This window comes from Morone saxatilis, unplaced genomic scaffold (assembly GCF_004916995.1).
Source record: "Morone saxatilis isolate NCDOM2014 unplaced genomic scaffold, NCSU_SB_2.0 Contig4, whole genome shotgun sequence".
NCBI classification, from domain to species: domain Eukaryota; kingdom Metazoa; phylum Chordata; class Actinopteri; family Moronidae; genus Morone; species Morone saxatilis.
This window is the reverse complement of record NW_023339984.1, coordinates 8,753,561-8,769,860: the sequence shown is the minus strand read 5'-3', so window position 1 is coordinate 8,769,860 and position 16,300 is coordinate 8,753,561. Positions and strand designations below refer to the sequence as shown.

The 16,300-nt window shown below is 39.4% G+C and overlaps 1 protein-coding gene across 1 annotated transcript in view; it reads right to left on the bottom strand.

Moving 5' to 3' along the window:
- Positions 1–855: 855 nt before the first annotated feature.
- The window catches only part of LOC118338178 (adhesion G protein-coupled receptor L3-like), a 225,448-nt gene continuing 210,003 nt past the window's right edge, over positions 856–16,300 (bottom strand). The window contains exons 22-26 of the mRNA XM_035675435.1: positions 13,037–13,205; positions 12,719–12,844; positions 10,687–10,783; positions 6,433–6,558; positions 856–3,551 (exon numbers count right to left, since the gene is read on the bottom strand). Coding sequence (XP_035531328.1) covers positions 2,602–3,551; positions 6,433–6,558; positions 10,687–10,783; positions 12,719–12,844; positions 13,037–13,205 — 1,468 coding nt within the window. The 3' untranslated portion in view covers positions 856–2,601. The remainder of the gene's footprint in view (positions 3,552–6,432; positions 6,559–10,686; positions 10,784–12,718; positions 12,845–13,036; positions 13,206–16,300) is intronic.

Sequence of the window (16,300 nt, the reverse complement as noted above, 5' to 3'; positions counted from 1 at the left end):
ATTTTCTCATACAATGGGTTTTTTAGTATTTTAAGCTGTATTTGTTGATTTTTTTGGCCACTTGGTTGCAGCTGAACAAGCTGTAAACACAGTATTTACATATTATCACGTCGTGGTGAACATTTTAGCAAATGGTTAGCCATTTATACATTCAGACATTAGTATAAAGTTGGACTCTTTTTTCTTTTTCTTTATCTGTTTATGTCAGTCATAAACTCTGCTTTTAGCTTTGTTTTTGGTCTCCACCAACTCCTCTGGCTCTTCAGCTGCTAAATGCTCCATTATGTTGTTGCATGTCATTTGGTGCTGGGAAGGTTGCAAACAGTTTATTTATCAGAACATAAGAAACAACGCTGATGAGAAGGGTGGGACCAAACCAAAACATAAAACTATTAGCTAATTAAAATGAGCTGAAAGACGCTAAAACGCTCTGTAAAGCTGAGGTGAGCTACAGAATCAGGTGATCATTTTGTCACTACGAGCTTCACTTTTCACATTACACAATCATTTGATCCATTGTTAATGTAACAATATAACTAGCTTATAATAGCTTTAAAGTCAAACAATTAAGGTAATTTAATTTCTTTCTCCTCTACTGAAGAATATGCTGATTATATTGTGATCATAATCAGCACTTCATGTTTCAGTTCCCACGGCACGAAACAGTACAGTGATTGAAAAGTTACTTCAGAGGAGATGGAATACTTACCTCTCTCTATGTCTTCTGCCAAGATGAATGGTCCAGTTGACTTTCACATGTCCTGCTTATCTTATCAAACTCATGTAAAACATACAGTATCTGTAAAGAATTCATTGGTTACACCAGCAATGATATTGAAATATTTATTACAGCTTATGAAATCACTGCTTCTATTGTAAAGCAGACCAGAGCATACAGAGCACATCCACTGTTGCTGGGCCAAAATTTATTTGGCACTAAAATGGACAGAGGGCTAATGAGGGATATTAACTGATAATTAAAAAAAAGAATTGATCGTTCCATCATCTGGAGGTCCTTCGCTGTTATCCATATAAAAGTGTTCCAAGACCCAGACAAAACACCAGAACTTTTGTCATAGCTAAGTGATAAATCTTAGTCAGTAATTTATTTGTTGGCAAACAAGTTTCACTGTTACAACAAATATTAGTTATGAGGTCATTCAACTTGGAAACCATTACAAAAAGGAATAAATAAGAAGCCATAATCATAGCCAATAATAAAAACTTATCTGTGCCACTAAACTCACTTCCATCCTCCATTTTATTATTGTTCATTTAAACAAATAAATAAATATATTTTCTCCTCGAGGAAGAAAAGAAAAACACTTCCAGTTTCTCTCACTCCAAAAGCTCTTTCTTTAATAAGTAAAACAACCATCTTTCTTTTTCGTACAAGTGCCTAGTGCTCATCAATGTTCAATTTGTTCTCTCTCTGAGAAGCACAAGCGTTTTCTGAATGTCAATAGAGATGCAGAATGCACTATGAACCTTTCTGAGGGACAACTCCTGATTAACTTGGACTTATTCTGTCTCCTCGACGATCTGTGAATCAGAGCTCTGCCATCTCCGCAGTAAAAAAAAAGAAAAACGAAAAAAAATCAAACGGAAACAGAAAAAAGACCTGAAAACAAAAGTGAATATGTTGCACAAAAATGCCTGCACAGTAAGTGTTTTGTTGTGATATTTTTTGTTATTTTGTTTCTATTCAGATGGTCATTTCTCGGAAAGTGATAAAAGAGGAAAACAAAAAACAGACTGGTACCAGAAACCCAGAAAGGCCAGCACAACAGAACAAAATTGCTCCTAACCACTACATTTACAGAGACAAAGGGTTTGCTTGGAACAAAAAAAGCATACTATTATGTGCAATGCTAGTTATCTGTACAATTACATAGAAATATCTCATAATTCTCTTATTAGTTTTTTCTCCCTCTTTTAACAACTGTTATTACAGTAAAATGAAAGAAAAAAAGAACAGCTATGCTTGAAAGCATACAATCAATAATTCCTTCATGGTAATTGTTCAAAATGTGTTTTTTGTTTTTTTTTTGTCTTTTTTTTTCATTGAAGGGACACTTCAGCAAACAAAATGTGCTGCAACTCACCAAAGAGGAAGAAAATCTTTCAAAAAGTCAATATAGATACAGAAGTATAATAAAATAGTCATTTTTTTTAAATTTCCCATCTATTCTGGTGAAGTCCATAGTTTAGACTTGTATAGTTTGGGGCTATGCAGTTCCTTTACGACTGTCAGACTATATCTCTGAGACCTAAAAATCCTGTGTGGGTAATTGTCTCTTTTCACACTGAGACAAAACACGCCAATCCACACAAGGTTTGAGGGGGGGAAACACAACATCAACAGATTCCCGCAATGTCTAACCAAATATAGTCACATATTAGCCCCCGTATGTAGCAATTATTATCCTGTATGTGGTCAGCAACAGCGAGAGTACAGTTATTTGCTCTGCCTCAGTCTTCGGGACACAGAATAAAAAGAAAGGCTACCACTGCCAACGACTGATGGAACAAGGGGACACGGGGAAGAGTAGAGGACTACGGTAATAGAAGGAACACTGGAGGAGTGGGAGGGTGTTCGGCCTATAGGCTGGTGACCAGGTGCGAGGGCTCCGGGTGGGCCTCTTCGGGAGATAGATCCTCTTTGTTTGGAGGCACGATGAAGCCATCGCTGCTGCCCCGTCCTAGGTGGTAGTAAGAGTGCAGCTGATGGAGGTGGTTACGTGAGCCCAAGTTGGGCATGCTCTTGTAGTAAACGTCGTCCGAGCTGGCCTCTGGGCTCTTGGCGTCCCCGCTGTCTTTGGAGCCGTCAGCAGATTCTGCAGACACGTCGGGCAGGCCGGACAGCATGGGCATGCTTGTATAAAGGGAGTCTCTCTGGTGGTTGTGGCTGGGTGACGAGCCCTCGTCCTCAGTGTGCTCGTTAGTGAGTAAGGGAAAGAAACTTTCGCTGTTCTCCTGCGGGATCCTCCTTCGAGACGAGGAGGAAGTGGTGGCGGACGAGAAGGGATGGTGGGGCAGTGGGAGGGGTGGCGGCACTGGCTGGTGGAGGTGATTGTGAAGGTTGTCTACCGCTTGCAGTGACGGGGGCGGTCTTTGAGGCAACAGCGGGGCATTAGACTCCTCGCGGATTAACTCCAGGCCAAGGCCTTCATCGTGGTGTGGACCAAAGGTGGAGTGGTCATCCAGGCTCAGCGCAACATTCATGCCCATCCCCACACCCAAACCCATCCCGTAGCCGCTGTCCTTGCCACCGTTACTGACGTTATTGACCAGCTTATTCATTAGGTTCCGGTTCTGCTCGGTTGAGCGCTCGTGGGAATTGTTGAGGTAGGAGGGGATATAATTGGAAGTGAGCTCTTTCAGGATCTTCTTTTCCAGGGTGGTTTCCTTGTGGTTGTAGCCCCGGTCAATAATCTGGACGCAGTCACTCATGTACTCAGCACTGGCGATGCTGTAGCTGTTGCCATGGTTACCATTCAGTGGTAGAGTATCCATGACACTTGTATCCCGGGCATTGTTCAGGATTCCCTCTGGAAAGACAAACATGGGTTGGGTTGGGGGGTAGAGTGGGCGAATGAGTAGGGTGAAGTCTGATGGGATGTAATTGTCACAGCTAAATGTCAGCCATTTTTACAAACACAAATTACTGCAACACTGTAGCCCTTTTATTCTGAAATATGTCCTGACCCTCAAGCACTCTCAGCATGTAATGTCACCCGCAATTCTATAAAGTGCACTTTGTGGAAATGAAGACCCGACTGTATTTAGATTAGGTTAAGACATAAAGCACAATATTTACATTCAAATCCTATGTACTGCAATTATGAACATCACACACACTTACCTTGTTGCAAAAGAACATTTTCTAATTTCACTTTTCATTACATTTTACAGATTATTCTACGGCAGTGATGAAAACACTGATATATGTGAGACACACGCAACAACACACAGCTCAATCACAGCACAAACAACACAAAGCTTATGCACTGAATTCAAGCAAAGACAAAAATCACAGCCATGCATTTAACACTTAAAAAACAACACAAACCAGAGCACCAGCTGTAAATTTGGACCCCAGCCATATTGTCCCGTATGAGCATTGCAAATGTAACATTGTAAAACCGGAGAAAATTATTTATTGATGTCTGCTTTGTCCATGTGAACGTAACTAGACATCTCTCCAAACATGAATTAGTTAAAGTATCTCAGAATCAACCCACACTGGAAGGAGGAAGACTTTCTGTTCTCTCTGTTGCATGAACATGTAGATTTTATATTTTATCAGTTTGACCAAGTCCGTGCTATCAGCATCAAAGCAAGTGTTTGACGTTAATTCAGACTACCCCAGACAAGGCCATCCACACAGTCTGACCTGTTGAAAATTTGACAAGATGCATTTCTGAGATGAATAAGTGTATTAGCTTGATCAAAGTGCATAGTACAAAAAATAAGTGCATGTACAAAGGCATGGATGTTCAATATTCACTGAAAGAATACAGATCAATTTATATTGATGTGCCTTATGAGATGCTGAGGTGAGTTTGAGTGTTGACTGTAATTGGATTAGATTATTCAGAGTGTGACAGCAAATGGGCCAATGGATATATTTGTAAGAAGTAAGAAGTCTTTTTTACATCAAGTAGTGCAAACTACAGGAAGCAGTGCAATTCAGGATGTGATTTAAACTGATTTTTACAATCTATTTGAAATGGTGAGGGGCCTTTGTTATAAAAGAATGCTATTACTTCCAAAGGGAAGGATGTTTTTTTTTCATTACCCCTTCGACAGCATTGAGTGAAAAGAAAGTAAAGCCAAAGTCAATTACATTTGATAAGCAATGTTTAGTTTGACTCCCATACTTGTCTCTCTGTAGGGCTCTTTTAGGAACAGCATGAGGGAAAGGAAAGAAGAAAACACAATAAGCATAACAGTGACAGGTAGAAGAAAAATGTGCACATACAGTATGCTGATGACGCATCAAGAAAAACGCTTCCGGGATGCAATTGTTTTCTGTCACCATGCTCATTTTGCATACCAACAGAAGGAACTACAACATATCTCGTACCAAATATAGAAGAAAGGCATGTGGCTATAACTTTTTTTGCAGGATCCTTGGGGTAAAACATGGCAATGGTACTTGTGCGTCAAATGCGGCAGTAAATCTTTGGATGCATTAGCATTTTCATCCTTCCAGATATTTCTTTTACATCTATGGCAGTGTAAGTGAATTATAGCCCTCTGTCACGAGCTCCAATGCAGCACTTGTATCGCATACATAAATTATCCACTGATCAAAGCTCTCTGTGAGTTTTTATCTTAGTTTTACATAACTTTCTCAGTTTTACAGACTCACAAAGTTACAGCAACCTCATATTGACTGCTGAGCGTTGGAATAAAATAATAAATAGCTCCATACAGAGGAAAACTGCATTCTGATGATGATCAGTAAGACTGATCCTAGAGTAAAGTGGATTTCTTGTTGGAGATGGTTTCTAATGGTTAGCTCTAATATTATTGTTTTATAGTCAAAGACCAATATTGTAACCCTCACTGCCAAAAAACAGTAGATCAAATTTACATTGACTGTACATTTGACTGATATTTGGAATATATGAATTATGAATTATTACAATTCAAAGTTTCAAATTCAGGCAATTCAGTTTTTGTAAAGTTCTCACTGGAGGAGACAAACCTATTACATGACTAAAATAGGGAATTATATTTATGAATATACATATTTAAAAACTAAGAGAATAAAATGAATGGCAAACCTCATGTTCAGACTATTCTTTTCTATGCAATAGAAATGATTTGCATTTTAGGTTTTAGTATCAGATTACGCACACAACAATGTTTGACAATCCAACAGCAGCATAAGAAAGAAAAAAACTAAAACTAAAAACAGAAACACAGAAGACATGGCACACAAGCTTCACTGACAACATTAGAGCACATTTAAAATAAATGACTGGGGATGTGTCCGGCTCAGTAAGGGCACCTGTTCTCGATCATTTTTTACAGTTGTTGGCCAAAACAGCCATATCTGAGTGTGACCTATGTAACCAAATTGCATGCCCTGACCTGAAGCCAAGATACACCTCCAAAGAAAAACCCCACAGCAAGTAAAAAACCTGCAGGGTTTTTGTGATAAAGCTATAGTTTGTTCAATGCTAACACACAACATCATGAGCAGTGTTTTTTTAATCAAAGCCCTGTAAAAACCCTCAAGGGTGAGAACTGGCATTTCAGCTTAGTGCAAGTCCATTACTTTTAACTCTCCAATCATAAAGTGGCTGCCTGTTCCTGGGTAGGAACAAAGATGTGCAAACTAACAGTTTCTCCAGGACCCGACATGAAAAAAACACTGCCCTAGCCACAATGTTAAAGAATGAAAAGAAGCTAGCACACCTTGTGTGTTGTACATGCCCAGAGGGTTGTTATAGACTGCCGATTCCCCAAGCAATGTATTATAGGGATTGTTAGTGCCATGAGGACGTAGGAGTGCATTAGGTATAAGATGGTTAGCCATAGCCCCTGGAGCAGCCAGAAAGAGACAGAAGAGAACAAGAGCGTAGAGACAGAAAAAGGTAGGTGGGTAGATAAATTGAGATATAGACAGAGAGAAAGAGAGAGAACATACATATCAGTTGGGCAGATGCAGCTGAGCAATGACAGCCATTAACATCCAAATGATCACATGATCATTAATGTGAGGGGTTTTGCTACATGAAAGTGGCAGAGCTGAACTGACATGGCTAATGGGACCGATGGAAAGTGTGTTAATTGTATTGTTAATGCCGGCCATTAGTGTAGCCTGTTTTTGTGCTCCACATACAGTGTTAACAGACATAAATTACAAAGAAGCACTGACATGGCCAACACAACACATGTACTGTTACATTTCTAGACTCAAACAGGACAGAATACAATAATAAAGCGGTGTCATTCCTATGTTCCCAGGGTCCTATGTACCCCAGATCTAGGGTAAGGGTTAGGGGGTTTTAGAAACTTAGCACCCAGGTAACATAGATATGCTCCCTATCAAACAACTGTTCGAAAGTGCTCGAAATTCAGGTGAATGACTTTGCTACACACCTTCCCCGAGACTGCAATGATTAGCAATGGTAACTACAAGAACGGCAGGCCTGTCAAGCTTTGATGAAGTGGTGTGCATGGGGCTGAAGATAAAGTGACTCTGCATTTTAAGAATTTGTAGGGTTGTGTGTTTTTTTGAACCTTTCAAAGACAAAGAACACAGGGGATTTAAAAAAAGGATTAAATTGCGTGTTGGTGTGCTCTAAAATAGGATGCAATTGATAGCATGCCTGGCTAACTAGCTTCCTAGCTACAGTAGTACCCAAGTGTTATTTCCAGAGACCAAAGATAATATTATTGACTAACTACATAAGTACATGGCGTTACGTAAGACAAAAAGCTCAATTATTGATAGCACAAGCAGGGTGAAGTATTTCCCCACAATTTAAAATAATGTTAGGGGCTCTTTATTAAATAACTCCTTGAGGTTACATATGAAGTTGACATTCAAGTGCAAAGATACAGTTTAAAATATAAAAAGCTTGTAAGATAAGCAGTCGAACAGGGAAAAATAACAGTTGGTTGTTACATTATTCATTATACTTTTCAACTCATGAAGCTAGCGTTAGCTACACGAGTTAGCTAGCTGAAGCTAATACCAGCAAAATCACCTGCAGCTGCCTACAATGGAGAGACCTGTTTTTGTCAACCTCTTTTTGAAATCAAGGACCCATTGAAGAAAGAACTAAGAATTTTGAGTGGTAAATCTGCCACCGTTTTTCATTGTAAACTGCGTATGTGCAGTACGAGAATGAAAAGCTTGACAGGCGTAGTAAAGGCCTCCTGTATGGTCACATATTGCACTACTATTATTGCTTGTGGCATTGCCAATCTTGTGAGCTGAAGTGGTATAATATTTCCTTTTTTTCCACAGAGCGAAGTTCACATTTTGTCTGATTCTCTTATGTGCCATTGCTGAAATAACCTCTGAATGAAGTGACGTGTCCTCTCTTTAGTCAAAATTGTCATTACTTTGCTCCGGCCTCGCCTCCTTCTCCGAAGACAACAGAGGCTCGTTTTTCTATTTATGCGACGCTTGTCCTCAGATACTTGCTGCCAGGATCTTGCCCGAATGACTCATCAGTTTCCCAACCACATACTACCACACCAAAGCAACCTTCACAGTCTGAGCCCTGTGATTAGCTGCAGATTTGAAGGCTGCAATCTTAAACATGAATGGTGCAGATTCCCTGATGTTTGTTTTTCTTTGCTGTTGATAAAAATAATTTATTTTCAAGTGTTGGAATACATTATACGGAATATCAAGTATGCTGAAAATATTTGTGACTCGCATTCATTTCCTGTTTACAAGATGTTTTTTCCCCCTGTCAACATGATATGATGCTATTATTTTTAAAGCAGCCAAATTCAAGACTTATGAGGGCGATAACATGCATGTGCTTCCTCTATGCACTGTGCCAGAGCCGGTAAACATCATTTATCTGCTGTACGAGTACACAGCAATTAGATCCTCTGGCAGAGTGTTCTTTTCTAATGCTCTGAATCTGTCACACCAATGGGGAAATATTTTTGTATTACCTTGTGACTCCCCCCCCCATCTTTTAAAAGTTAGTCTCACACTTTCTGACGGCGGTCTAATTGCAGAAGTATTTTATATCTTGGATTACCTACCTTAATGCAATTTTAAAAGAAGCTGATTTAGTTTAATCTTCCAGCACTCATTTTTTGGTTTGAATTTAGCATTAATTAGGCGTATTATAATTTTGCCTGGAAATCAGAATGTTGTTTTGAATTTAAAAAAAACAGTAATTTGTTGCTGCTGTTGCTGCTTGCCCTAATTACAGTGTATTCCATAAACATCAGCCCTCTTTTGAATTCTTCCAGTGACAGATCCCCACACTTATTGTGTCTGTGTTTGATAAATTGGACAATTTCCAAAACCACACTGATTGTGTGGTGCAATAATCCTGAATGCTGGGATAAATTGAACATGCAATGCTATCAACATGATTGCATGATTCCGCTCTCGAGAGGAGCGCAGCAAGAGTGTCAGCTGTGAGCTCGCTATCAGGTGCGAAGGAGGGGGGGGGTATTCAGGAGGTTGGGGTAGGGCTGGGGGGAATGGGGCAATAAATATTTGCTCCTAACACATAATTCCTTAATAACAACATGGGATCAGCCACGGATAAGTGCAATTCTATTTGCATCTGTTCCTCGTGATACTTGTGATGGCGAAGCACACTTCTGATAGAGACAGTGTTGTCTCTATCAGCCTGGTAGAAAGCCAGAGGTTTAAAATTGTGTTAATAATTTCTATCTCCGCTTTTTGCCTTTATGGAAGATCCATGTAGGCTTTTCTTCAACTCCAGACCTACCGCCCCATCTCCCACCCCCAGTGCAGCCTCTCAACAATGGATAAAGGCTGTGTCTGTTGATGGTGCTAAGCTGAGTGCCTAATTATTGAGATCCTGACACTTCCTCCCTGTGTCGAACATTAATCCATCATTGTAACTATGCATTAGTGTCTACGCAAGCAGGCGCCCAGAGCGAATTTAGAGAGTGAGCAGTGTGGAACTCGAGCCCTCCATCAAGAGGTGCGATGAGTAGGGAGAGTGTTAGGGAGGGATGCCAGCAAGTCGGGACGGTGTTTGCTACTTAATGTCAGATGTAGTCTGCTATCTATTTTCTGTAGAACCAGAGAGACTGTGAAGTTAAACTCACTGAGCTGCTGTCAAATGCATTATGGTAAAATACTTTTTATTAACGTGTTTCAGAGAGAGAATTCCACTGAATTGATTTTTAGGTTGTTATTCAGCAGTTTTCCTGAGAGTATGCCCGGTTTCAGTTTCAAGGCTTTTTGCAGTAAGATGGCATGATGTTGCATTGCTTGACAGGAAAGGGGTAATTTAATCAGCCTTATCAAAGGCACTGAAACTAGAATTTTCATAAACAATTTGATCAAATGCATGATCAGAATTACATTTACTCAATTGCCTTTCTTATTGTTTACATTAAATGAATTCCATTTTGTAGACTTCTTTAAATTACTAGATGGTAGACATGATTTGTTGAACAGAAGTAATAAACAATTTTCTGTAGCAGCATGACGCCAAACAAGGATTTTATCCTTTCAATCAATGCCTTGTATTCACAATCACGTTCTCCTTCATCCAGGCAAAATTGTTGAGAAACACACCCAGCTTTTTGAGTATTACATGGCTATTAACAGGAGTTCTGATGCACTTATTTTCTCACTTTTAAGAACTTGCTTTAATATTTGGTGATAATTGACAGTTGAGTAGATGTAGCAAATGTGCCTTTTACTTGGAATTTTAATTATCTGGAGTCAAACTTTTGTGAAATGACTGATTTGCCTTGACAAAGTCCCACCTTTGTGGTTGAAAGCTTTACTTGTCAAAAGAAAAAAGGATTTTCATACTCTAAAGCCCTTGTGTGACATTAAGTGGAATGCGAATATAACTACAATTCAAGAAAATAGTGAAGCTTTTGTGAAAAAAATGTGTCTTGCATTAGTCATGAAGTCTAAGGTGAAGGCCGGTGTATAGAGTAGTCACTCAAGTGAATATTTGCAGCGGGACCAAGTACCTCTGTTGAGTGACGCAGAGCTGTTGATGTCACCGGTCATAAAAGAGGACTCAGACTGTTTTCTGACTGTGTCATTCCACATTCGACGGATGCGGCTCTGCAGAGACAAACAACATGTCAAAACACGTCACAATATTCAGTCTGAACACACACAGTAATACAGCTAAAATGTATCTTACGCTCACCTACTTTTAACACAATAAAGGCTGAGATATGAAAAAAAGATTTGTTTTAATCTAATATTTAAACTATGAAACATGTCAGCTGTGGGGATAAGTAACCTCCAATTAAAGATGAGAATTAGTACTGGAATAGGTGAAGTCAATAATAAAGTCATCAGTCAAGCTCTCAGAATCAGTGTCTCAGGTTGCAAAGGCTCAATTCAAGAGGGTTCATCCTGGTTAATTATGACAGAGTCCCATGGGCTGTTGCACAAGCTAAGGGTCTGGATATCCAACCACAGAGCTGACTACTTTCTATCCTGTGCCAAAAGGGCTTGGCAGAAGATTTCGGACTATATAATAAGTTTGGTGACGTTTGAAAAGAATATAATATGAAAAATGTTTTGTGAAGTCTTTTTGGTCATCATTCCTATCTTTAATAACAACATTGCATTAAAGTACGGTCTTTGCACTGCCATAGCAGCGCTTTATTGTATAACACAGGGACAGGGTTCAAGCTAAAAATGACAGGTTTACAGGAAAATGCAGTGAAGTAATGCTTTTAAGAATGGTTTTGTGATTGACATCAAACACCTCAGACAGGTTTCTGCTTAATTAAATCACTGCCATCACCATTAGCTAAATTTGGAGCAACTGCCACAGCACCTCACCTAATCTTTTCCTGAAATTCTCCATTTAAGTGTGACATTCAGACCGTGAACATGTTTTTATTCACAAAAGCTTAATCATCGCATCATAAATGATGTGAAAAATGCCCACGCTGAGGACCAATACTGCGCTCTCAAGAGGGATATGTCATTAAGGGCCCAGGTGTCGCACAGCTCATATATTCTAACAGCAACATACACTGACGTAACTGATCTCATTAACATATTGTATGTCATGTAGTCCCCAGCACTGGGAGCACAGATGGGTTGAAAATGACTCTACTGTTTCTTCTCATTTTTTTTGGACGGATCAAAAATATTCGTAGCCAGTGGGTTTGAATGTACTTTGCTGATTACACATTCATTTAGAGGACTCAGAGTTAGCAATAAGCAAACCACGTCTTTCTGAGTGTTTCCATTCCTGTCCTGCTCATATAGAACGACTGAGCGTGAAGTTAGAGCTATCTTGTCAAAGCACTGCGTGTAATTAAACACTTTGATCTGTAGGCAGAACCCAGCTTGTGTCGTGGGTTGCCACTGCATGCTTGACTCTAAGGACTATTTATAATTGAACACTGGAAGGAAAGCACGCTCTTTAGAATATGGATATGATGTTCAATTAAAGTGTATCATGGAAATACATCCTATACTTCATGTCAATGTGGGAGGAATCCATTAACAATTTACTTTACAGGAAGACTTACGCACAGAATTCACATATTTTGGCAGAGACAATCGAATCTGCATTCGTGAGCAATTCCTCACAGAGCTCGAGCCAAGACTGTAGTCAGCATCACTGTATCATTGTGCAGCCTGCTCCAGTGAAAATGAATTGCAGACTGACTTTATGTACTTAGAAAATGTTTAGCTCAACAAGCACTACATTTCCCTGCTATCACCTCCAAACAAGGACATATGCTGTACTTCCTTGAAATCTATCACGCATACCTACACAGTCATCTTTAAAATCTTTTCTCATTTGTTCTGTAAAGCGGTGCACGTCTGTGTAATGTCACAGATTATTATCAAGGAAAAAGTCTTGCTTGTAGCTATGCAGACTGACTACTTAAAGATAAAGTCAGTTGTAATCCAAAACCAAAGGAACGTTAGGATCCAGTTTTGCTAAAAAAGATACTGTCAAGTGAAGTAAATCAAGAATGTTAAGAGAAAAAAAAAAAGAAAGTGGAGCATGAGAAGTGTCACCTGTGACCCTGTAGAGTAACGTCCTGGAGCACGAGAGGCGGTGCCTTTTCCAGAGCCGATGGAGCTGTCCACACTTTTGCCGCTGCAGCAGTGAGTACGCAGGCATTTCCCATACTCCTTACGAACCTGTGTGAAAGGAGAGCACAGGTACAGCACGCACAAGCTAACAATTAGACTGAATCCAATGCGGAATAATCTCAGGAGATGCCTTTCTGGCATATTTCCTGAAGCATGACAGGAATTTAATGATATGTGAAGTCAACTGATGTCACATTATCCCATTTCACAGTGTGAAGTCACACCTTCACACAGTCATACCTTCTTCTGCAGCACACAATGGAAGATGAAGATGAACATTCCCTGCAGGGAGTTGAAGATGGTGAACAGGTAGGCCATGACCACCGTGCTCTCGTTGACATACATCAGGCCAAAGGCCCAGGTCAAGCCCAGCAGGCATAGCAAGGCAATGGCCCCAATCACCCATGATCTGGAATACAAACAAACAGCCATCTTACAAACCATTTGAAAAAGTTATCATGTTCAAAGTGGGTTTGAATTTATGAGAATCAGTGTAAATTGTACCAATGCTGATTGATTGAAAGATACAAATTTAACTGGAGCGTGTGCAATCACTGAATAAAAAACTACCCAAGAAATCAGTTCATTCAGGTCATTTATTCCATGGTCAAAAATCAAGGTTTCCGGTGAAAGGAAGAGAGGGCACAAAACAAATGAGGACGGAAAAGAAATTGAATCTTCAGATTCTGTCCTTGCCTAGCTACCTTTTCCTTTCCCTATTTACACTCTTTCAAACAATGCCACTGACTGTTTGAAAAGCCACAGATGACCATGAAGGTCTGTATAAATGGAAGGGTAACAAATGTGGCATTTTCATTAGAAGACTATTTACATGAGTATGTTAAATGTTGGATTCTATTGCCTGAGGGTTGCGGTATACGTCTTCTTTTAAATTCTTACTCAAGCTCAACGGTTGAACTGAGATAAATGCCCTTGAGAACGCCAAGTCTAATAAGAATGAAGGGCTGAAGCTTTGTGTGGGCACACAACGCAGAGAAGTGGCATTTTTTTCTTCACCTGCACCCTTTTGGCATTTTGGTGACTCCTTGCGTGCCGCAGTAGGCGAGGCGGAGTTAAGATTAATATCTGATTCTTGCCAGCATCTGTCATCCACAGCAGACCTGCATGTATGAAGATCATCCCTTTGAGTTGATTAAATCCATATACAGCCATCTGCAGGAGGCACTTACATTTTCAGCCTCTAATTTGAGTGGCACGTTTTGTCAAAGCACAATTAAGTACACCAGAATAATCAGGTAACCTTGATTAAGTATTGTCTAAAATAATGGAAACTTTTCCGCTCTTTATCAGATCGGTGGTTAGATACGCCTTTAGCTTCCAGGTTTGTGCATTCCAAACGAAGCAGAAGCATTCTTAGGATGTGACAGGTTGACCAGCTGCTATGAACAATATTATGAGGTAAATCATTTCACTGTTAAATAACACAGCTGTGTGACTGTGAAAAAGTCTAATTTACAACTAATTTATTTCAGACAACATTTAAATTTTAACCTGATGAAGGCCTTCTTTGGGTATGTACCTTATTTGAAAACAATGTCATTTCTAACAGAAAATGTGGTTATTACATGGTTTATTGTAATTTACAAATGGTGACTGCTAAAAACTCAAAAAATATGAATTCATATAGAAAAGAGACTAATTGTAGTCTTTTTGGCATATCTGGGCTGCTGAATTGCACCACCTTTCCTTCTGCATACTGTATGCTTGACTACAGCTAGTGCCCTAGCCCCAGTGGTTCCCAACTTTTTTTCCTCAGCTGTTTCACCGCAGCCCTGTAGATGACCTTTTTAACCAGGAAGTCACATAAAAGTGGATATTAGTTTGATAATTTAAATGTTTATTCACTACCAGCTACTGTAACGATTTCAACCATTTATACATAAATGTTTGCTGTTTCAACTGCTATCCTTTCCCTCTCACTTACAACATCTGGTGTTTGGACTCAATTGGTAGATATATTTTTAAATCCAATCATAATTTTGGTTTTTGCAGATTTCATTACTTGAGTTGCTCTAAAGTTTTTCCAAGTAGGCTTCCAGCAAACCAGAAGGACCCCCTAGGTAAGAGAACCTCCAGTTGGGAATCACCGGCCTACATTTTGATTCATGAAATTGGTGCCCTTTTGTGCTTATACTGTACAGTTTGGATGCAGATAGAACAAAAAAGCGACAACCAACTGACAAGTGTGAGTGCTGTATCTACATTACAGTACTAATATATCTATAGAGTGCATGGTGAAGACACAGGTGCCATTTAAAACTAATCTTGCTTGTCACATCTGTAGGCTATGTATATTTAAGACAGGAGTGCTGTGTGCACACTAATGCTGCCTTCAACATGACTGAGTAATCCACAATAAATCACGTTAATGATTCAGAGAGGCAGCTGGATGGATTTGGGTGGAGAATTTTACATATGGGGGAGTAAATGAAAGATGGCATTATGGGTAAAGGGCCCTTCCAATTTTGTCTTACTTGATTTCAGGTTCGTAATCCTGATAGCTGAGCAACACGACAAAAACAAAATAACAAAAAGAGAACAGACAGAAATAAATCAGATCACATAAAAAGATGGAGAGGTGTAACCCAAAATGTGTGGCCATAAATACAATGTACACATTTAGATATTATGAGGGAAACAATACACCAAGAAGGAAGATTGCTTAGTCTATATTCATAGCATCCACATCCAAACATCAAGGCCAGACATTCATACATTTTGGGAAGGGATTTGTTAGTGATTTACAGGTGATAACCATAATTATCTTGCTTCACAGAAGTATCTAGCTCTCCTCATAAATGCTGGCAGACCTTCGCATTTAAGCGGTTATAAATGGGCCAGGTGTGCTGCAAAATAAATGATTTATGAATTCACCAGGGCAACCATTAACCATAATTTTCCCAGGGCTGTCTTAATGACCTGGTGGGAGAGGTACTTCATCAAGACGATTGCCCCCGGAATGGACACAGAAACACAAGCAGTGGGCACAAAGAGAACAAAATATTGTCCTCTAACTAGTGATAGTTTTGTCGAAAGAATGGTGGATGATGGAGACACAAGAGGTCATAAGAAATTCGTCCAAGAGGACAGGATATGAAGTGGCTACGACTCATATCACACATGGCTTATCTTCTTCTGGAGTTATCAGATAAATATGGGGATGAATTTGAGAGCTGCATGGAAGGAGCCTTGAGGCAAAACTTCTGAGACTGCATAACAGTCACTGAAAAGCATAACGGCTCACTTACAAATGAAGAGGATGCATTTCAGTTGAGTTTTACCCTGTCAGGACTTGCATTCCCCAAAGCTAATATTAGTAATAAAAACAGTTACAGAACCACTCAGTTCATATTTCTGGCATCATTAAGTTCAAAATTGTTTATGTAAAGTGTAGTATTTGACAAGGCAAGCAAGTTATTTCAGAATAATTCTAATTAAATGTGTGTTTTAATCAAATTTTAAAATGTTAAGTATAGTATCTAA